The following is a 23,072-nucleotide window of genomic DNA, read 5'->3' as shown; positions in this document are numbered from 1 at the left end:
CGCGTGGACAGTGCAGAGGGGCCGAGGACCGGGGCCGGGGCTGGGGGGGGGGGCAGCTGAGCCCACATGGTTTCCTCCTGCCCTTCTCTGCACAGGGGACCCCTCCTCCGTCCTCGGAGCCACGGGCCGAGGGCGGAATGTGTAGGAAAAGGAGCTAGGCTGGGGAGAGAGGAAGCCATAGGGAGGGGGAGCGAGATGTTTCTCCCCCTTCCCCTCCCCCCTCCCCGCCCCCACCTTGGGCTCCTGCCGGTGCTGGGGAGACAGGAACCGGGGAAGGCTGGGACGGTGGCCTTGCTCCCCCTTTCCCTGGACTGCCAGGCAGGAGCGGGGGGGGGAGGGGGCCGACGAGCCAGCCCCGAGTCCCCTTTCTCGGGCCGGCCTGGTGCTCCCCAGGGCTTGCTCCCCGTCGCTGCTTGGGTGGCCCTGGGTCAGCCTCTGCAGACCAGGGGACCTTCCTGCCGGGGCTGGGCGGAGATCCCCATGGGCAGGACTCCCATGATGCCCAAACCCGGCTCCCGGTGCCCCCTCCCAGCCCCCACTCGCCTAGGGTCCGTACCCTGCTGCAGCGGGGCAGGAGGGAAGCGTGGGGCGCAGTCCTGTCGGGCCTGGCAGCCAGGCCTCTCCCGTCCTGAGGGGGGTGGGCCCCGCGGAGCCCAAAGTAGGTTTGGGAATGGCGGGCTCAGGCCCGGGGGTGGGGGTGGGAGGGCTGGCAGAGGGCAGAGTCAGCGGGCGGGAGCTGGACAGGGCCCGCAGCCCCTCGGGGAGCTTTGCTCTGGTTCCCTCCCGCCGTGCATGGTCCTCGTCTGCCAGTCTGCAGTGGAGAGCCGGGCGCTGGCGCCAGGGTGCTCTTTGTCCCCCTTGGGACTGGGGGGGGGGCTGGGATGTGAGGGCGGAAGACGGGGAGTGGCCGGGGAGGGCCCTTTGCCCGGGGCCCTAATCCCCCCTCTCCCTCCCCTTCCCCTGTGCGGCCCTGGGCAGTGAGGAGGCAGCGGCCTCGGTGGCCACAGTGGCCCCTGTGGCTCAGCCCCCTTAAATGTGCTCTTGGGCCACCTCTGAAGCCCGCTCCGGGCCCTGATCTCAGCAAGACAGACACGGCGAGAATGGTCTAGAGTCTTTATTGTGGCGAGAATGGTCTGGAGTCTTTATTGTGGCGAGAATGGTCTAGAGTCTTTATTGTGGAGAGAATGGTCTAGAGTCTTTATTGTGGAGAGAATGGTCTGGAGTCTTTATTGTAGCGAGAATGGTCTGCAGTCTTTATTGTGGCGAGAATGGTCTAGAGTCTTTATTGTGGAGAGAATGGTCTGGAGTCTTTATTGTGGCGAGAATGGTCTAGAGTCTTTATTGTGGCGAGAATGGTCTGGAGTCTTTATTGTAGCGAGAATGGTCTGGAGTCTTTATTGTGGCGAGAATGGTCTGGAGTCTTTATTGTGGAGAGAATGGTCTAGAGTCTTTATTGTGGCGAGAATGGTCTGGAGTCTTTATTGTGGCGAGAATGGTCTGGAGTCTTTATTGTGGCGAGAATGGTCTGGAGTCTTTATTGTGGAGAGAATGGTCTAGAGTCTTTATTGTGGAGAGAATGGTCTGGAGTCTTTATTGTAGCGAGAATGGTCTGGAGTCTTTATTGTAGCGAGAATGGTCTGGAGTCTTTATTGTGGCGAGAATGGTCTAGAGTCTTTATTGTGGAGAGAATGGTCTAGAGTCTTTATTGTGGCGAGAATGGTCTGGAGTCTTTATTGTGGCGAGAATGGTCTGGAGTCTTTATTGTGGCGAGAATGGTCTGGAGTCTTTATTGTGGCGAGAATGGTCTGGAGTCTTTATTGTGGCGAGAATGGTCTGGAGTCTTTATTGTGGCGAGAATGGTCTGGAGTCTTTATTGTGGCGAGAATGGTCTGGAGTCTTTATTGTGGCGAGAATGGTCTGGAGTCTTTATTGTGGCGAGAATGGTCTGGAGTCTTTATTGTGGCGAGAATGGTCTGGAGTCTTTATTGTGGAGAGAATGGTCTAGAGTCTTTATTGTGGCGAGAATGGTCTGGAGTCTTTATTGTGGCGAGAATGGTCTGGAGTCTTTATTGTGGCGAGAATGGTCTGGAGTCTTTATTGTGGAGAGAATGGTCTAGAGTCTTTATTGTGGAGAGAATGGTCTGGAGTCTTTATTGTAGCGAGAATGGTCTGGAGTCTTTATTGTAGCGAGAATGGTCTGGAGTCTTTATTGTGGCGAGAATGGTCTGGAGTCTTTATTGTGGCGAGAATGGTCTGGAGTCTTTATTGTGGCGAGAATGGTCTGGAGTCTTTATTGTGGCGAGAATGGTCTGGAGTCTTTATTGTGGCGAGAATGGTCTGGAGTCTTTATTGTGGCGAGAATGGTCTGGAGTCTTTATTGTGGCGAGAATGGTCTGGAGTCTTTATTGTGGCGAGAATGGTCTGGAGTCTTTATTGTGGCGAGAATGGTCTGGAGTCTTTATTGTGGCGAGAATGGTCTAGAGTCTTTATTGTGGAGAGAATGGTCTGGAGTCTTTATTGTGGCGAGAATGGTCTGGAGTCTTTATTGTGGCGAGAATGGTCTAGAGTCTTTATTGTGGAGAGAATGGTCTGGAGTCTTTATTGTAGCGAGAATGGTCTAGAGTCTTTATTGTGGCGAGAATGGTCTGGAGTCTTTATTGTGGCGAGAATGGTCTGGAGTCTTTATTGTGGCGAGAATGGTCTAGAGTCTTTATTGTGGCGAGAATGGTCTGGAGTCTTTATTGTGGCGAGAATGGTCTAGAGTCTTTATTGTGGCGAGAATGGTCTGGAGTCTTTATTGTGGAGAGAATGGTCTGGAGTCTTTATTGTGGCGAGAATGGTCTGGAGTCTTTATTGTGGAGAGAATGGTCTGGAGTCTTTATTGTGGCGAGAATGGTCTGGAGTCTTTATTGTGGAGAGAATGGTCTGGAGTCTTTATTGTGGAGAGAATGGTCTGGAGTCTTTATTGTGGCGAGAATGGTCTGGAGTCTTTATTGTGGCGAGAATGGTCTGGAGTCTTTATTGTGGCGAGAATGGTCTGGAGTCTTTATTGTGGAGAGAATGGTCTGGAGTCTTTATTGTGGCGAGAATGGTCTGGAGTCTTTATTGTGGCGAGAATGGTCTGGAGTCTTTATTGTGGCGAGAATGGTCTGGAGTCTTTATTGTGGCGAGAATGGTCTGGAGTCTTTATTGTGGCGAGAATGGTCTGGAGTCTTTATTGTGGCGAGAATGGTCTGGAGTCTTTATTGTGGCGAGAATGGTCTAGAGTCTTTATTGTGGCGAGAATGGTCTGGAGTCTTTATTGTGGCGAGAATGGTCTAGAGTCTTTATTGTGGCGAGAATGGTCTGGAGTCTTTATTGTGGAGAGAATGGTCTGGAGTCTTTATTGTGGCGAGAATGGTCTGGAGTCTTTATTGTGGAGAGAATGGTCTGGAGTCTTTATTGTGGCGAGAATGGTCTGGAGTCTTTATTGTGGAGAGAATGGTCTGGAGTCTTTATTGTGGAGAGAATGGTCTGGAGTCTTTATTGTGGCGAGAATGGTCTGGAGTCTTTATTGTGGCGAGAATGGTCTGGAGTCTTTATTGTGGCGAGAATGGTCTGGAGTCTTTATTGTGGAGAGAATGGTCTGGAGTCTTTATTGTGGAGAATGGTCTGGAGTCTTTATTGTGGCGAGAATGGTCTGGAGTCTTTATTGTGGCGAGAATGGTCTGGAGTCTTTATTGTGGCGAGAATGGTCTGGAGTCTTTATTGTGGCGAGAATGGTCTGGAGTCTTTATTGTGGCGAGAATGGTCTGGAGTCTTTATTGTGGCGAGAATGGTCTGGAGTCTTTATTGTGGCGAGAATGGTCTGGAGTCTTTATTGTGGAGAGAATGGTCTGGAGTCTTTATTGTGGCGAGAATGGTCTGGAGTCTTTATTGTGGAGAGAATGGTCTGGAGTCTTTATTGTGGCGAGAATGGTCTGGAGTCTTTATTGTGGAGAGAATGGTCTAGAGTCTTTATTGTGGCCCAGCCCTGCTCTTAGTGCAGGAGGCAGGAGAGCCAGCAGGAGGACGGCCAGTGAGGGAGCGCCTGTCTTCCGGTCCTCCTGGGCCCTTTACACCTTACTGTAATGACGTCACTGCAGCACACTATTAGGTGTGACCTAGAGAACCATTATCTCCTCAATTCCTCTGAGTTAACATGTTGTGCCACAGTCTCCTTGAGCCGGTCTCCCTCAGTTTCCCTCATTGTCCTGACTGAGTTTCCCTGAATTGTTCTATCTCAGCTTCCTTAGCTGTTCTGCCTCAGTCCCCTAAGTGGTAACCCCCCCTACCCCCTGGTTCATTAAGACTGAGGACCATTTGCTCTAAGGTTATAAATTGTCAATGGGAGATGAGGAGCAGATCAGACTTCCTGGCTCCTGGCTCCTTCTGCCCCCAAGAATTTATGACACTGACCCTCTAAAATATTCCAAGAAACAAGACTATCACGGACACTTCACTGACATCTTGACTTCTGTTATTCAAACATCCTGACTCTGGCTTTTAGTAAAAATTTACAACTCCCCCCCCCCCCCCATCCTGAAAAGGCTTCTAATTTTCCCGCTCTTTTTCCTTCCCTTTGTCTGAAGAGCTATAAAAGTGTTTATCGTTCCCCCATTCATCACTGGATACTTTGAGACGAGAGTCCTGTCCAGTCAATTAAACTCTCCAATTAATAAAATATTAAAAAACCCTCTAATCTCTCTCTTGCCTCAGTTTCTCCGGCATTACAAATACCTTGTTTGAAGTCCACTTCTCCAGAGTTCCGGCCCTCTCCATGATCCCTGGCACTCAGAGCCACCGGGTTATTCGCAGACCCCCAAGGCTTTCTGCGCCCGGCCACCTTTGGGGTGCTGGCAGTGTTTAACAACCGGCTGTCTGAGGAGGGCCACGCTGAAGTTAAATCTCCATTTGTGACCCCGCGCCGGAGCCCTTGCTCAGGTCTAGTTCAGCAGCAGACGGGCCTCTCTGGTGATTTTGCCCATTTGCTTGAGGTGTGAATGCTTCTGGAGGCCTCGGATTGACCGGGTTGACCCGTGCAGCTCGCCTGTTCCCCATGCTTGCCATGACCCGCCACTCCATCTCTGTGGCAGTCCTTCCAGCCCCCCCCCCCCCGCCCCCCGGGGCAGCCTCCTCTGCTCCCTCCTCCTAGAAGAGGAAGCATTTCTTCCAGGCCTTAAGGGGTGACCAGGATTTCCCCAAGCTGGGGGAGGGGTGGGATGGCCTAGGGGCACAGGCAGGGGAGCCTTGTGAAGGGAAGCTGGGGTGTAGGCTGGGACTGGCCACATGGGGAGGGCCCTGAGCGCCCTTGAGCTTGATTTTGAAATTGACACGGAGGGACACCCAGCTGCCCTAAATAATTCTGGTGCCATATTTGTTTTCACGGACACCCAGGAGTGGGATGGGGGTGGGGCGGGGGTGGTCAGAAAGAACCGGAATGGAGGGCCCCTGAACCAGGAAGTCACCCGTGGACAGATGTCGAGGACAGGGCAGGGTGCCCCCAGACACAAAGGTTCGTCTCCACCTTGTGGGAACAAAAGCCTGGAAGGCCCAGGACCAGATGCCCAGCAGCGGGGCCAGCCCAAGGAACTGGTGATTTCATGTAAGGGCATCTCCTTATCCAGGAAGAACTGATAATGATGCCGGATTCTGGGAAGCTCAGGAAGACTTGTTGGAAGGAACAGTGGTCCAAGAGAACCATTGCTGGAGAGGCAAGAGAACGTGAAGCAGGAGTGGGGAATCTTTTTTGTGCCCAGGGCCCTCTGGGTATTTAGAACAGCATTCGAGGGCCAGCTTAAAAGCTGAAGCAATGGGAGGTTGTGGTACGTTGCTTTCAGCTCTTCAGGGCCTGTGGTCGCCTTGACAGAGCCGGACCAAATGGTTTTGTGGGCCTTATGCAGTTCCCAAGCCAAGCATCCCTCCCTGATGTAAAGGGAAACAGATGCTGAAGGACATGGGGACTTGCCAATGAGATGATGCAAACTTGAGTCCAGGGGGGCTGCTGACGAGCCTTGGCTGGACTGTGGGTACAGAAGGAGGCGCCCGTGCTTGACTGCCCCCCTCCATTAAAAGCCAACTCCTCTGGTCTCCCCGCTTGGACATGTGTGAGTTTGTGCTCTCAACCTGTGTGTGTGTGTGTGTGTGTGTGTGTGTGTGTGAGACCCGGCACAGGCAGGGATGGCACATGGAGGGTTGGCGACTACCATGGCTCTCCAGGCCTTGGAAGGGTGGGGCCCAGGCACCATATTCAGTACTCGAGTGGTGGCTAAGAACTCCAAGAGTTTGGTGTGCACTCATTCAATGCCAGCTTGGTGGCACAGTGGATGGAGCCCTGAGCCTGGAGACAAGAATATCTGAGTGCCAATCTGGCCCCAGAAGCTTCCTGGCTGAGTCATTTTACCCTGTTTGCCTCAGTTTCCTCATGTGTAAAATGAGCTGGAGAAGGAAATGGCCAAACCACTGCAATATCTCTTCCTGGAAAACCCCAAGTGGAGTCACAGGGTCGGACACACCTAAAATGACTGAAGAACAGCATCCCCCGCCATCGCCTCTTCCCCCAAGCCCTCGACCCTGTGCCCCCTCCTGGCTACTGCAGTCCATTCCCACCGCTGCCGGCCCTCCGATGACCTTCTCTCCCGCAGCTTGCGCTTCTAGATTTGACTTAGAGAGAAAACAAGGCACACCCGCTCCATCTCCCCCTAGTCGCAGACGGAGCCTGGCTCTCAGTAACCCCGTCTGGAAGGGCTCCCCCTGCCCCCACCCCGGGATGTCCAAGGGACGCTCTGTCCCTCCCAGGCCTTTCTCTCAAAAGCTCCAGAGCGGCAGGGATGGTGGTGTCCATGAAGCCTCAGGCTTGGGCTGTGGAGGACTGGGATCGGCCCCCACTTTTATAAGCCAGAGCGAGGGGTTCCAGGGCTCCTGAAGAAGAAGACTGAGGCAGCCGGGAGCTGTGCCCTGCTCTGGTCCGGGAGTGCCCACGTGGTTCTGCCCACATGGGCCTGTCACCCCGTCCATCCTCGGGTCAAAGACCTTTGCCCCGCCCCCCGCCCGTGCCCATGCCCGGCTGTGGCCCCGCTAGGGCCCAGTCCGGGCTTGCAGGCCCGCCCTGCCTGGGCCCCCCTCTCCTGCTGCCAGGCTGCCAGTGGCCAGAGCAGGAAATCTTGTTGCCGTCTCCCTGGGAGCGGCTCCCAAGCCATTTCTGAGGCTCTGCTGCCATCTAGCGAAAGTTGGTGGGATGCTCCCGATGACGGCTCGTGCTCTGCTTTTGTGCAGCTGCTTGCTCTTGCCCACTGCGGAGGAAGATGCTCAGAGGCCTGGAGCATTCGTCCCCCTGGCCAGGCGCCTCCCCAGGCACGCCAGGGGCAGCCGAGAAGACAGAACTGAGGTGGAAACCGAAAACCAGGGCCTGCCGGCTCCAAGGAGTGCCCCATGTTAGGTGCCACACCGAGGCCTGAGGCCTGCAATGTGCTGGCTCCTTGGGGAGCTGGGGAGCTCTTCTGGAAGCGCCATTTGTGTCCATAGCAGCCATCGTGCCCGGAACGCCAGCATCAGGTGAGTCTTTGAGATTCTCCACTACTCCTTGGGGAGTACACCTGGAAGGACCGGAGACTTATTGTGCTTATCAGGTCAATGACGGCCCACGGGAATCCCCAGCCACCTCGCCTTGAACTGTCTGTTTTTCACAAGGGCACCTCAAACTCTTGTCGAAACGGTGGCTCGTTCTCTCTCCTATGTCCCCGACTCCCTCACCCAATTTGTTGTTGTTCAGTGCTTTCGGTCGTGTCCAATTCTCTGTCGTCCCCTTTGGGGTTTTCCTGGTAAATATAGTGCAGTGGTTGGCCATTCCTCCTCCAGCTCATTTTACAGATGAGGAAACTGAAGCAGACCAGGGTAAGTGACTTGCGCAGGGTCATACAATTATAAGTGCCTGAGGGCAGATTGCAAGTCAGGAAGATGTCTTTCTGACTCCAAGCAAGGCACTCTCTGCCCCTCTGTATACTTAATAGAATTCTATTTTATTTTGTCAGTTACACGTACAAGTAATTTTCAATATTTATCTTTGTAAGATTTGTAGTTCCAAGTTTTTCTCCTTCCTTCTTTTTTTCCCTCCCCCTTACCCAAGACAGCAAGCAATCTGATAGAGGTTATACTTGTACAGTCCCATTAAACATATTTCCACATTGACAGGTTGTGAAAGAAGAATTTGAACAAGAGGGCAAGATTATGAGAAACGAAAAAAAAACCCAAAATGAAAATAGTATCCTTCAATTTGTTTTCCGACTCCATAGTTATTTATCTGAATATCCCTTTCCATTCCAAGTGTCTTGGCTCATTGGCATGCTGAGATGAGTGAATTCGATCAAAGTTGATCGTCTGTCTGGTGTCCCTGTTACCGTGTACAATGTTCTCCCGTTTCTGCTTGCTTCACTCAGCATCATTTCACGTACGTCTCTCCAGGCTTTTCTGAAATCAGCCCGCTCATCATTCCTTATACAACAATAAAATTCCATTACATTCAAGTACCTCGATTTGTTCAGCCGTTCCCCAACTGGGCATCCCCTCAATTCCCAATTCTTTGCTGCCACAAAAAGATCCGGTCTAAATATTTTTGTACATAAGGGTCTTTTCCCCCTTTTCCTGATCTCTTTGGGATACAGACCTAGTCATGAGACTCATGGATCAAAGGGTATGTATATCCATTGTTTCACATAGCTACTCCTATCCCCACTTTTGGCCATTAGATGTTTTTTTGGTCATCTGTGAGTAGCCTAAACTCTTCTGTCTTCGTCTTGTTCTGCATTCAATGCCTCTATCCAGTGGATAGAGTCTATATTAGAGATCCAGATACCCTCATCCAGATAGTATAATGCCATGTCTAGCGAGGTGAGAGTAGACAGGGAAAAAGACAAGTCGACGGAAGAAAAGAGTAGAAAAATGAGTACAGAAGAATTAAAGGAGAAAAGTTTTAAGATTTATGAAAAAAGTTCCTTCTCCTAATATTATGAGATAAGGAGTGTAAGTGTAGCAAGGCCTATTCTCCCACATGTGGCAGGGGCGTATTGTGTGTTGAAAGGAGGCAGAATAGACAGCTCTAGCTTCTTTTTCCCCCAATCTTCTCTGTGAAAATTTTTTAATAAAAGTTTTTTTTATTTCAAAACATATACAGAGATGGTTTTCAATATTCACCCTTGCAAAACCTTGTGTTCCAATTTTTTTCTCCATCCCTTCCCCCAGACAGCAAGTAATCCAACATAAGTCATTAAACATGTGCAGTTCTTCTATACATATTTCCACAATTATTGTGCTGCATAAGAAAAAGATCAAAAAGGAAAAAGAATGAGAAAGAAAACAAAATGCAAGCAAACAACAAGAAAAAGCTGAAAATACAATGTTATGATCCCCACCCAGTCCCCACAGCTCTCTCTCTGGGTGCAGATAGCTCTCTCCTTCACAAGATCATTGGAAATGGTCTGAATCATCTCATTGCTGAGAAGGCTCCTGTTCATCAAAATTGATCATGTAAAATCTTGTTGTCATGTATCATGATGTTCTAGTTCTACTCATGTCACTAGCATCAGTTTAGGCCTCTCTGAAATCCTCCTGCTGGTCATTTCTTTTTCTTTTTCTTTTTTTAAATTTTATTTATAAATTTTTTTGACATATATGCATGAGTAATTTTTTTAATAACATCCCTTGTATTCATTTTTTTCCAGATTTTCTCCTTCCTCCCTCTACTCCCTCCCCCCAATGGCAGGTAATCCCATACATTTTACATGTGTTACAATATAAACTAGATACAATATATGTGTGTAAATACCATTTTCTTGTTGCACATTAATTATTAGCTTCCGAAGGTACAAGTAGCCTGGGTAGATAGACAGTAGTGCTAACAATTTACATTCGCTTCCCAGTGTTCCTTCTCTGGGTGTAGCTGTTTCTGTCCATCATTGATCAACTGGAAGTGAGTTGGATCTTCTTTATGTTGAAGATATCCACTTCCATCAGAATACATCCTCATACAGCATTGTTGTTGAAGTGTATAGTGATCTCCTGGTCCTGCTCATTTCACTCAGCATCAGTTGATGTAAGTCTCTCCAAGCCTCTCTGTATTCCTCCTGCTGGTCATTTCTTACAGAGCAATAATATTCCATAACCTTCATATACCATAATTTACCCAACCATTCTCCAATGGATGGACATCCATTCATCTTCCAGTTTCTAGCCAGTACGAAAAAAGTTGCCACAAACATTTTGGCACATACAGGTCCCTTTCCCCTCCTCAGTATTTCTTTGGGATATAAGCCCAATAACAGCAATGCTGGTCGAAGGGTATGTACAGTTTGATAACTTTTTGGGCATAATTACAGATTGCTCTCCAGAATGGCTGGATTCTTTCACAACTCCACCAACAATGCATCTGTGTCCCAGTTTTCCCACATCCCCTCCAACATTCATCATTATTTGTTCCTGTCATCTTAGCCAATCTGACAGGTGTGTAGTGGTATCTCAGAGTTGTCTAATTTGCATTTCTCTGATCAGTAGTGATTTGGAACACTCTTTCATGTGAGTGGATATAGTTTCAATTTCTTCCTCTGAGAATTGTCTGTTCATATCCTTTGACCATTTATCCATTGGAGAATGGTTCGGTTTCTTATAGATTAGGGTCAGTTCTCTATAGATTTTGGAAATGAGACCTTTGTCAGAATCTTTAACTTTAAAAATATTTTCCCAATCTGTTACTTCCCTTCTAATCTTGTTTTCATTAGTATTGTTTGTACAGAAACTTTTTAGTTTGATGTAATCAAAATCTTTTTGTGATCAATAATGATCTCTAATTCTCCTCTGGTCATAAATTCCTTCCTCCTCCACAGGTCTGAGAGGTAGACTATTCTCTGTTCCTCTAATCTATTTATGATCTCATTCTTTATGCCTAAATCATGGACCCCTTTTGATCTTATCTTGGTATATGGTGTTAAGTGTGGATCCATATCTAATTTCTGCCATACTAATTTCCAGTTTTCCCAACAGTTTTTTTCCAAATAATGAATTTTTGTCCCTAATGTTGGTATCTTTGGGTTTGTCAAAGATTAGATTGCTATAGATGTACCCTTTTTTGTCCTTTGTATCTAATCTGTTCCACTGATCTACCGGTCTATTTCTTAGCCAGTACCAAATGGTTTTGGTGACTGCTGCTATATAATATAGCTTTAGATCAGGTACACTTAGACCACCTTCCTCTGAGTTTTTTTTTTTTTTCATTAGTTCCCTTGCAATTCTCGACCTTTTATTCTTCCATATGAATTTTGTTGTTATTTTTTCTAGGTCATTAAAATAGTTTCTTGGGAGGCTGATTGGTATAGCACTAAATAAAGAGATTAGTTTGGGGAGTATTGTCATCTTTATTATATTCGCTCGGCCTATCCAAGAGCACTGAATGTCTTTCCAATTATTTAAATCTGACTTCATTTTTGTGGCATGTGTTTTGTAATTTTTCTCATGTAATTCCTTGACTTTTCTTTGGTAGATGGATTCCCAAATACTTTATACTCTCAACATTTGTTTGGAATGGAATTTCTCTTTGTATCTCTTGCTGTTGCATTTTGTTGGTGATGTATAAGAATGCTGAGGATTTATGTTGATTTATTTTGTATCCTGCCACTTTGCTGAAATTTTGAATTATTTCTAGTAGCTTTTTAGCAGAGTCTTTGGGGTTCTCTAAGTATACCATCATGTCATCTGCAAAGAGCGATAGTTTGATTTCCTCATTTCCTACTCTAATTCCTTGAATCCCTTTCCCGGCTCTTATTGCTGAGGCTCTGCCGGTCATTTCTTACAGAACAATAATATTCCATAACATTCATAGACCATGACTTATTCAGTCATTCCCCAGCTGATGGGCATCCACTCGTCCACTCAGTTTCCAGTTCCTTGCCACTACAAAAAGGGTCGCCACAAATCTTTTTGCACATGTGGGTCCTTTTCCCCTTTTTATGATCTTTTTTGGGATACAGGCCCAGTAGAGACACTGCTGGGTCAAAGGATGTGACAGCTTTATAGCCTCCCCCTCCTACTCTTCTCAAAGGGAGACTTTCCTTCTGGCCATGAGGGGAAACAGGAGGTTGGGGCTGTTCTCCTCTCCTCAGAGTAGAATCCTGGGTAAAATTATGACGATGTGTTCCATTAACTATTGTTAGCCTGGGAGATGTCATTTTCAGATTCAAGCTAAACTTTTGATTGCTGTTCGTTAAGAAGGAAGGGAGGCCTCAGGCTTAATATCCAGGGTTTCACTCCCTTTCACCAAATATCAATTCTACAATGAACCCATTTATCCAAGCCGGTCAGAAATCAGAGTAAGTATATGTAGGAAACCTAATATCAGACAATACAAAGTGAGGGAGCTCACCCACTGGATATGAAGCAAGTCTGAGAAGGAGAGACAGAGAGAGACACCCAGAGACAGAGAGACAGACAGAGACAGAGAGAGACAGAGACACAGAGAGACAGAGACACAGAGACAGAAAAGAGACAGAGACACAGAGACAGAGACACAGAAAAAGAGAGACAGAGAGAGAGAGAGAGAAGAAGAAAGAGCATGCTAGATTTTACCCAAGGGGAAGTCCCTGAAGTCACTAGTCTAGCTTACTGGGTATAGGAACATGATGGAGAGTACCAGCTCCTCTCACGTCAACTACTCCCCAGTCTTTTCCTTCTACAATCTGAAGTGCGGTTGGACTCCTCCATCTTGCTTCTTCAAACTAGAAACCAGAAGCAGTGGGAGCACTTGCAGCCTTCAGGTCAAGAAACCTGAAGAAAACCCTGAAGAGTGCCTCTGGGTGCCCCTCTGGATGATCCCACCCCACCCCTCGTGCAGGGGAATAAGGAGAACGGCCCATACAGAGACTGCCGATCGCTCTCTTCTGGGAGGAGATCTGCTGTCTCAACCCTTTACAAACTACTGCGTGTGGCAACCCCGGAGGCCAATGAAACAGCTTGATGAAGGTTTGGTGACTGGCATTCGCCAGTGGAGTGGGCCTTGAACTCAGAGCCAGTGGGCTCACGGGACATCATGCAATCCGAGCTCTTAATTTCAAAAGAGGAAACGGAGACCCTGGGAGGGCAAGGACTTTGTCTGGGCTCCCTGATAGCAAGGAATTCAGCCTCCAGAGCCTGACCTTTCTCCATTCAGTCTAGTCTCAGGAAGCAAGATGAATGACTGAAGTGTTTATTAAGTGCTCCCCAAGTGCCAAGCTCTGTGCTAATTGCTGGGGAGCCAAAGGAAAAAACTCCCATGATCCCTGCCCCCGAGGAGCTCCTATTCTTCAGCTGCCAGTCTGATGCAAGTAAATGGCTCATGGTCCTTAGGGTGGAGCTCCACAGCAGGTGCTCAGGCCTTCATGTCTCTCCTTTCCACTGCTAAGAATGGCCAGGCTCTGCTGGGAGCCACTGGACTCTGGTAGGCAGGACTGTGGGCCTCGGGAGGGGTGGCCATAGGCCCTGTGGGAACAGGCAGTCCCCGGAGTGTACCTCCCCGGGGTTAGCTCCGCAGCTGAAGGCCCCCGGCTCTTGGGCTCAAGCAGGTGATGGTGGTCAAGGAGTGGTGGTTGTTTGCCTGGCCTGGAGCATACTGCCTCCTTTCACTCCTCTCTCTCCTGTCTCTCTGTCTCCTATCTCTGGGTCTCCTGTTTCTCTGTCTCTCTGTCTCCTGTCTTCTCTGTGTCTGTGTCTCTTCTATTTCTCTGTCTCTCTATCTCTGTCTCCTGTGTCTTTGTCTCTGTGTCTCTCCTCTCTGTGTATCTTTTGTTCTCTCTCTGTCTCTGTGTCTCCTGTCTTCTCTGTCTCTGTCTCTTGTCTCTGGGTCTCCTGTTTCTCTGTCTCGGTGTCACCTGTCTTCTCTGTGTCTGTCTCTCTTCTATTTCTCTGTCTCTGTCTCTGTCTCTGTGTCTCCTGTCTTCTCTGTCTCTGTATCTCTTCTGTCTCTGTCTCTCTGCCTATCTGTCTCTTTTTTTTCTGTCTCTCTCTCTCTCTCTCTCTCTCTCTGAAGGTGCCTTAAGGTTTGGGGAGAATGGGAAACAAAGGAGAAAGGATGGGAGACTGAGGCACAGAATCAGAGTACAGATGGAAAGAGTGGAGGAGTGAATGCTCAGGCCAGAGCAGAGGAGGCGGTGCGCGTTTAGCACGCAGACTGGGTATGTTGGCACCCGGCAACCTGTTGGCCTTTCCCCTTTCTTCAGAGGGCAGAGTACTAGCACCCGATTCGGAATCCTGCCTCAGAAGCTTGTGAGCCACATGACCCCGGTTCGGTCACTTAAGCTGCTGGGACTCGCTTTGCTGGTCTGCAGTGGTGGTTATCGCACTCAATAAGATCCTTCCTGAGTCCCTAAAGTCCCAGTTCCAACTCTTGGATACTATCAAAGCAGAGAGGATTAGGGAAGCAGAGGAAGCAAGGGGGGAAGGGGAGAGGAAGAAGAGCAGGAAGGAGAAAGCAGAAGGTCAGGAGAACCTGCAGGCCACGGGCAGCTTGGGTGGCAGAGTCGGCCCATGGGGCTTGTGGGCAGGGTGGTGTCACAGGACGAAGGCTGAGTAGGGGCTCCCCAGCAGCTTCTCCACGTCCTGAGGCTTCACCCTCCAACAGAGGCTCCTGGACAGCCAGTCCTGGCCCAGGCCAGCGGGAGCCAGGGGCACAGTGGCGCCTCGTGGCCTTTCTAGCCAGGCCCCGCTCACGGTTTGCTTCACAAGGAGATCAGTGTGCTGGAACTGACCTGTGGGGACACACGGACAGAGAGAGATTCAGGTAGCCCTCGGGCCCTGTCCTGGGCCTCCTCTGCCTTCCCTTCCACCAGATGGGGGTGAGGACCCAGCTACGGGGTATGGGGGTGATGGGCCAAAGGCTTTGGTCCATCCACAGTCTTGTGTGTTTGCCAGACTGGAATTCTAGCTCTCCTTACCAGAAAGGGTCTTGGAGGCTGGGGTCACATGGGGGGGTGGCCTGGGGGGACAGAGGAGTGTGCTTTGTGCACATATGGGGAGAAGGGGTGGAGGCTAGATGGTGGAAGGCCTTGGGTTCCGGGAGAGGAAATGATGACAGCCACTTCTCACCCAGGAGGCCCCGAGCAGAGTGGCTCAGGCCGTGCCCATTAACTATGTAGAACCCAAGATGGGGGCGCCGCAGGACCGTGGGGTGCCTGTCCCGATGCCTCCTGACAAGGAACTCGAGGTGCGGACTGAGGCGGACGGTGAAGATACTTCTGTGCTGTAGAATCAGCTCCAGGCCAGGCCCGGGCTGAAAGGTGAGAAGAGGCTGGTCCCAGCTGAATCTCTTGGTCAGGCCCTCCATCTTGAGGTCGACCTGGTGGGGGCTCACATGGATAACAAAAGGGGCCTTGAGTCTCCTCACAGCCACCACGATCCTGTCAAGGTAGGTGCGGGTCCGGTGCTCGTGGCCTGGCTTCGGAGGTGCCCCGACGAGGTGGCCGCTGACCTGCAGCCCTGGAGTCGGGGGAGAAACGGATATTCCCTCAGATGCCCACCAGCATCACAGAGAGGAAGCGATGACGCCTGTCCAGAGATGGACAAGGACAGGGAGGGCTGGCTGGGCTGGAGCTGAGGCTGGATACAGACCTAGGATGATTGGCTTGGCAGGGTTGGGAGAGCGGGCTTGTGCGGCTCAAGTTCTGGGGAGTTGGCCACGTCTCTCTCCTGGGATCTTTCACAATTTACACTCGGACTCTGTGATTTAAGAGATTTCAGAGGCCCTCGTGTCCAGGTATCTCACTTTATAGGGGAGACTGGCAGGTGCCCCCAAGGGGCAGGGGAAAATAGCATTTAGAGTTGGAAGGAACCCCAGAGACCACCTGGTCCAGTGCCCTCATTTTATTGCCGAGGGAACAGTCCCAGCATAGAAGCGTTGGCAGTGCCCATTGCCTGTCACACATCTCAACCCTGGCCACACAATTTATATCCCAACCTCAGACAAGCCACTCTGCTTGTCAGCTTGCTCCGTTTTTGTTTCTCTTCAGCTCTTCCTTGAAGCTTTTGTTCGTTTGCCTCTCTATGGATCTCCAGCTCACTATAGGCCTATCTCCGACTCACCATAGGTCTATCTCTGGCTCATGGCAGGCCTATCTCTGACTCACCATAGGTCTATCTCTGGCTCATTGTAGGTCTATTCTCTTGGTAAGGCTCACTAAATGTGCCTTTCTGTCATCTCCCATATCTCTGGCTCTTTCTGTGGGTCTGATATTCTTGTCATTTGTCTCTGGCTTTTTGGAGTCTTCTCCCTGTTTTTCTGCATTTGTGTAGATAGATTTCTGTAGGGTCGGATTCAATTTTGTAGACATTTAAAAAAGACACAGTGTTATCTGGTTTCTGCCCTTTTCTGGTCACTCTCTCAGCACCACGTGGCAAGGGGCCACATGGGATCGATGGCCATTTTGTCATTTTCTATCTTGAATGTATTGTTATGGCCATCATAGCCTTTGCCAATAGGCTGGCAGTGGATGATGATTTTAGATTTCAAGAATTCCTCCAGCAATTTAGTCCCTCCCCTTCCTTTTCCTTCCCTTCCCCCCCTCTGAAATTGTGGGAGACCACACACAAGCATTACTCTGGGTGTCCATGTCGTTATTGGAGGACTTCCCAAACTAGTGGGGTCCCGGAGGCACAGCAGCATTGTACTGTCTGCAGTGTACCTCACGGGGAGCTTTGGGGTCTTGAATTCACTCCCTCGCCTGCCCTTGCTCACCCTCCCGGCAGGGAGGGACTGCTGCAGTCCATTGCTCAGCAGATGGGCCTGTAGTCCTGCGCACTGTCCTCAATGCTTACATGGCAATTTGTTCTTTTGACTTTCTGGAACTGTGAGTTCTGGCGTTCTTCTGTGAATAGCAATGATGGCGCCTTCTTCTGTCTGTGCAGGGAGGGTATTGGTAAAGCAAGACCTTCTCTACCAGAATGTTAGAAAGCCCTGACCTCTTCCCCCTTCCCACTCCCAACTTTAGGGTCTCAAGGAAAATCTTTGGAGCCCAGATTCCATTACTCCCCTTTCCCAACAGCCCTTGGAAGTGAAGGAAAGCATTTCAAAGAGAAAGCCCTTTATATACTTTTCGTTTCCCTCCAGTCTCTACGCAATGTTGCCGTTTCACTATTTCGTCTCCTGTGGCTAAAGTGCAGTGACGATCTCTTCTTGTTTCTGTGACCGTGACAAGGCTCAGCTCGGCATTTTGTTTTTTAAACCTGACTTCTAAGAGGCCGATTTCTATACCTGATTGAAGATATAGTTGTACAGAAGGAGATGTGTGGGACCCAGAGTCCTAGAGCCTTAATGTAAATCTTGACTCTGCCACTCACTACGTAACTACCCTGATGGTTCACCTCATTGTGCCTCAGTTCCCTCCTCTGCAAAATGAAGCCAGTGGACCAAATCACCTCTGAGATCATGTGGCTCAAGACCGAGATGGGACCGTTTCCTGTCTTCCCACCAAATTACTTGATATAAACGCAGAAAGTGGAGGAAGATAATGTAGGTAGCCAGCTATTAATATGGTAACAAAGTCCCAGTACCCGTTCAGCCTTGTCATCCCTTTCAGAAGTATAAAGCTGGGGACAACTGGGTGGCGCAGTGGGTAGAGCACCAGCCCTGAAGTCAGGAGGACCCGAGTTCAAATTTGGCCTCAGACACTGTGTGACCCTGGGCAAGTCACTTAACCTCAGTTGCCTCAGCAAAAACAAAAGTATAAAGCTATTCTCTGGTTGGATTGGAGAGGCAGCCAGCTGATGGCCAAGTGTAGACTGGCTACCGGAGACCTGGCTAACCCTGCCAAGTCATGGAGACAGGGCAGTTGGTGAGTCCCAGGCGATGAAGGCCAGAAGCAGCTTTGGGGACTGTGAAAGCATGGGGGAGGGCCTTTCCTCTCCTTTACACTCCAATAAGATGATGCCTTCGACTGGGAGCAGAGGTGCCCAGAAACACTGAAAATTGGGGGTTCCTTCACAGGTGGCTTCAAGCCACCCAATCTCGGGCAGCAGAGAGCTAACTGCAAACTCCAGAGAGAGCTAGTCCTGGCAAGGGAGGGTTGAGCAGGGGGAACAGCGAGCCAAGAGTGTCCATCTGAGAGGCCATCTGCTTGGCAGAGACCCAGTGCCCCAGGGGGAGCCCCAAGAAAACTGGAACACAAGAAGGGAGATGAAAGGAGAATGGGCCCTGGGCTCTCAGAGCTGGAGTTGCCTTTCTCACACATTTCATAGTTCTGCCTGAACCCTTAACAAGAAGCCCACAGTGGCTGTTCTTGGGGACTGCAATTCCTGCTGCTATGGTGCCCTGGCTTGGCGGGCTAGCGCTCAGCTTGCCATGTGAGTAGTTGGGGGTAGCTAGGCGTCCGCATTACTGAGCTTATCTTAATAATGAATAGAAACAATAAGCAACCTGTGGTGACTGCTGGGGAGGGCTAGCCCAGGGGGGGGGGGGAATCCATGTACCAAAGAGGCACGCACTGGGGGCTTTCCTCACTCCATGCTGGTGCTCAGTCCTTACATCCTCCCCTAATACTAAATACACGAGGACTGGACGTCTATACCTTTTATTATGTAAGTGATGGAGCCCTGTGTCTTTTATTACACAAGTCCTGATGGCCTGTGTCTTTTATATGCAAGTGCTGGTACCGTGTGTCTTTTATTACATAAGTGCTGGTACCCTGTGTCTTTTATCATGCAAGTGCTGAGCCCTGTGTCTTTTATTATGCGAGTCCTAATGGCCTGTGTCTTTTATTACATGAGTGCTGATGGCCTGTATCTTTTATCATGCGAGTGCTGATATCCCTGTATCTTTTATTTTGTGAGTGCTGATATTCATGTATCTTTTATTATGCGAGTCCTAATGGCCTGTGTCTTTTATTACATAAGTACTGGTACCCTGTGTCTTTTATCATGCGAGTGCTAGAGCCCTGTGTCTTTTATTACACAAGTACTGATGCCCTGTATCTTTAATTACACTAGTGCTAAAGGCCTGTACCTTCTATTACATGAGTGCTGGGAGCCAGTATCTTTTATTACCTCAGTGCTGATGCCCTGTACCTTTTATTTTATGCAAATACTGATGCCATATATCTTTTATTTTGCGAGTCCTAATGGCCTGTGTCTTTTATTCCATATGTGCTGATGGCCTGTATCTTTTATTATGTGAGTCCTAATGGTCTGTGTCTTTTATTACATGAGTACTGGTGCCCTGTGTCTTTTATCATGCAAGTGCTGGTGCCCTGTATATTTTATTACACAAGTACTGATGCCCTCTATCTTTTATTATGTGAGTCCTAATGGCCTGTGTCTTTTATTACATAAGTACTGGTACCCTGTGTCTTTTATCATGCAAGTGCTGGTACCCTGTGTTTTTATCACATAAGTGCTGGTGCCTTGTATCTTTTATTACACAAGTACTGATGCCCTCTATCTTTTATTATGTAAGTCCTAATGGCCTGTGTCTTTTATTACACAAGTACTGGTACCCTGTGTCTTTTATCATGCAAGTGCTAGAGCCCTGTGTCTTTTATTATGCGAGTCCTAATGGCCTGTGTCTTTTATTACATAAGTGCTGGTGCCCTGTGTCTTTTATCATGCAAGTGCTGGTGCCCTGTATATTTTATTACACAAGTATTGATGCCCTCTCTCTTTTATTATGTGAGTCCTAATGGCCTGTGTCTTTTATTACACGCATGCTGGTACCCTGTGTCTTTTTTTACATGAGTACTGATGGCCTGTATCTTTTATTATGTGAGTCCTAATGGCCTGTGTCTTTTATTACATAAGTACTGGTACCCTGTGTCTTTTATCATGCAAGTGCTGGTACCCTGTGTTTTTATCACATAAGTGCTGGTGCCTTGTATCTTTTATTACACAAGTACTGATGCCCTCTATCTTTTATTATGTAAGTCCTAATGGCCTGTGTCTTTTATTACACAAGTACTGGTACCCTGTGTCTTTTATCATGCAAGTGCTAGAGCCCTGTGTCTTTTATTATGCGAGTCCTAATGGCCTGTGTCTTTTATTACATAAGTGCTGGTGCCCTGTGTCTTTTATCATGCAAGTGCTGGTGCCCTGTATATTTTATTACACAAGTATTGATGCCCTCTCTCTTTTATTATGTGAGTCCTAATGGCCTGTGTCTTTTATTACACGCATGCTGGTACCCTGTGTCTTTTTTTACATGAGTACTGATGGCCTGTATCTTTTATTATGCGAGTCCTAATGGCCTCTGTCTTTTATTACATAAGTACTGGTACCCTGTGTCTTTTATCATGCAAGTGCTGGAGCCCTGTGTCTTTTATTACACAAGTACTGATGCCCTGTATCTTTAATTACACTAGTGCTAAAGGCCTGTACCTTCTATTACATGAGTGCTGGGAGCCAGTATCTTTTATTACCTCAGTGCTGATGCCCTGTACCTTTTATTTTATGCAAATACTGATGCCATATATCTTTTATTATGCGAGTCCTAATGGCCTATGTCTTTTATTCCATATGTGCTGATGGCCTGTATCTTTTATTACATAAGTACTGGTACCCTGTGTCTTTTATCATGCAAGTGCTAGAGCCCTGTGTCTTTTATTACACAAGTATTGATGCCCTGTATCTTTTATCATGCAAGTGCTGGTACCCTGTGTCTTTTATTATGCAAGTCCTAATGGCCTGTGTCTTTTATTACATAAGTACTGGTACCCTGTGTCTTTTATCATGCAAGTGCTGGAGCCCTGTGTCTTTTATTACACGAGTACTGATGCCCTCTATCTTTTATATTGCAAGTGCTGGTACCGTGTATCTTTTATTACACAAGTACTGATGCCCTGTATCTTTAATTACACTAGTGCTAAAGGCCTGTACCTTCTATTACATGAGTGCTGGGAGCCAGTATCTTTTATTACCTCAGTGCTGATGCCCTGTACCTTTTATTTTATGCAAATACTGATGCCATATATCTTTTATTTTGCGAGTCCTAATGGCCTGTGTCTTTTATTCCATAAGTGCTGATGGCCTGTATCTTTTATTATGTAAGTCCTAATGGTCTGTGTCTTTTATTACATAAGTACTGGTACCCTGTGTCTTTTATCATGCAAGTGCTGGTGCCCTGTATATTTTATTACACAAGTATTGATGCCCTCTCTCTTTTATTATGCGAGTCCTAATGGCCTGTGTCTTTTATTCCATATGTGCTGATGGCCTGTATCTTTTATTACATAAGTACTGGTACCCTGTGTCTTTTATCATGCAAGTGCTAGAGCCCTGTGTCTTTTATTACACAAGTATTGATGCCCTGTGTCTTTTATTATGAAAGTCCTAATGGCCTCTGTCTTTTATTACATAAGTACTGGTACCCTGTGTCTTTTATCATGCAAGTGCTAGAGTCCTGTGTCTTTTATTACACGAGTACTGATGCCCTGTATCTTTAATTACACTAGTGCTAAAGGCCTGTACCTTCTATTACATGAGTGCTGGGAGCCAGTATCTTTTATTACCTCAGTGCTGATGCCCTGTACCTTTTATTTTATGCAAATACTGATGCCATATATCTTTTATTTTGCGAGTCCTAATGGCCTGTGTCTTTTATTCCATATGTGCTGATGGCCTGTATCTTTTATTATGTAAGTCCTAATGGTCTGTGTCTTTTATTACATAAGTACTGGTACCCTGTGTCTTTTATCATGCAAGTGCTAGAGCCCTGTGTCTTTTATTATGCGAGTCCTAATGGCCTGTGTCTTTTATTACATAAGTGCTGGTGCCCTGTGTCTTTTATCATGCAAGTGCTGGTGCCCTGTATATTTTATTACACAAGTATTGATGCCCTCTCTCTTTTATTATGTGAGTCCTAATGGCCTGTGTCTTTTATTACACGCATGCTGGTACCCTGTGTCTTTTTTTACATGAGTACTGATGGCCTGTATCTTTTATTATGCGAGTCCTAATGGCCTCTGTCTTTTATTACATAAGTACTGGTACCCTGTGTCTTTTATCATGCAAGTGCTGGAGCCCTGTGTCTTTTATTACACGAGTACTGATGCCCTGTATCTTTAATTACACTAGTGCTAAAGGCCTCTACCTTCTATTACATGAGTGCTGGGAGCCAGTATCTTTTATTACCTCAGTGCTGATGCCCTGTACCTTTTATTTTATGCAAATACTGATGCCATATATCTTTTATTATGCGAGTCCTAATGGCCTGTGTCTTTTATTCCATATGTGCTGATGGCCTGTATCTTTTATTACATAAGTACTGGTACCCTGTGTCTTTTATCATGCAAGTGCTAGAGCCCTGTGTCTTTTATTACACAAGTATTGATGCCCTGTGTCTTTTATTATGCAAGTCCTAATGGCCTCTGTTTTTTATTACATAAGTACTGGTACCCTGTGTCTTTTATCATGCAAGTGCTGGTACCGTGTATCTTTTATTACACAAGTACTGATGCCCTGTATCTTTAATTACACTAGTGCTAAAGGCCTGTACCTTCTATTTCATGAGTGCTGGGAGCCAGTATCTTTTATTACCTCAGTGCTGATGCCCTGTACCTTTTATTTTATGCAAATACTGATGCCATATATCTTTTATTTTGCGAGTCCTAATGGCCTGTGTCTTTTATTCCATATGTGCTGATGGCCTGTATCTTTTATTATGTAAGTCCTAATGGTCTGTGTCTTTTATTACATAAGTACTGGTACCCTGTGTCTTTTATCATGCAAGTGCTAGAGCCCTGTGTCTTTTATTATGCGAGTCCTAATGGCCTGTGTCTTTTATTACATAAGTGCTGGTGCCCTGTGTCTTTTATCATGCAAGTGCTGGTGCCCTGTATATTTTATTACACAAGTATTGATGCCCTCTCTCTTTTATTATGTGAGTCCTAATGGCCTGTGTCTTTTATTACACGCATGCTGGTACCCTGTGTCTTTTTTTACATGAGTACTGATGGCCTGTATCTTTTATTATGCGAGTCCTAATGGCCTCTGTCTTTTATTACATAAGTACTGGTACCCTGTGTCTTTTATCATGCAAGTGCTGGTACCGTGTATCTTTTATT

The 23,072-nt window shown here is 47.8% G+C and overlaps 2 protein-coding genes across 17 annotated transcripts in view; one reads left to right on the top strand and one right to left on the bottom strand.

Annotated features, from left to right (window-relative positions):
• Window positions 1–7,306: 7,306 nt before the first annotated feature.
• Window positions 7,307–23,072, top strand: part of LOC141548335 (uncharacterized) — a 360,889-nt gene continuing 345,123 nt past the window's right edge. For all 16 annotated transcript variants that reach the window (XR_012483902.1, XR_012483904.1, XR_012483903.1 and 13 more), the window contains exon 1: window positions 7,307–7,572. The gene's annotated coding sequence lies outside the window, so the exon portion shown is untranslated. The remainder of the gene's footprint in view (window positions 7,573–23,072) is intronic.
• The window catches only part of ITIH6 (inter-alpha-trypsin inhibitor heavy chain family member 6), a 49,129-nt gene continuing 39,436 nt past the window's right edge, over window positions 13,380–23,072 (bottom strand). The window contains exons 15-17 of the mRNA XM_074277618.1: window positions 15,118–15,507; window positions 14,588–14,780; window positions 13,380–13,515 (exon numbers count right to left, since the gene is read on the bottom strand). Of these exons, the coding sequence (XP_074133719.1) occupies window positions 13,380–13,515; window positions 14,588–14,780; window positions 15,118–15,507 (719 nt within the window). The remainder of the gene's footprint in view (window positions 13,516–14,587; window positions 14,781–15,117; window positions 15,508–23,072) is intronic.

The sequence above is a fragment of the Sminthopsis crassicaudata genome, chromosome X, assembly GCF_048593235.1.
Source record: "Sminthopsis crassicaudata isolate SCR6 chromosome X, ASM4859323v1, whole genome shotgun sequence".
NCBI lineage: Eukaryota > Metazoa > Chordata > Mammalia > Dasyuromorphia > Dasyuridae > Sminthopsis > Sminthopsis crassicaudata.
Note: the sequence above shows the minus strand (reverse complement) of the source record. Positions and strands in the feature narration are given on the sequence as shown.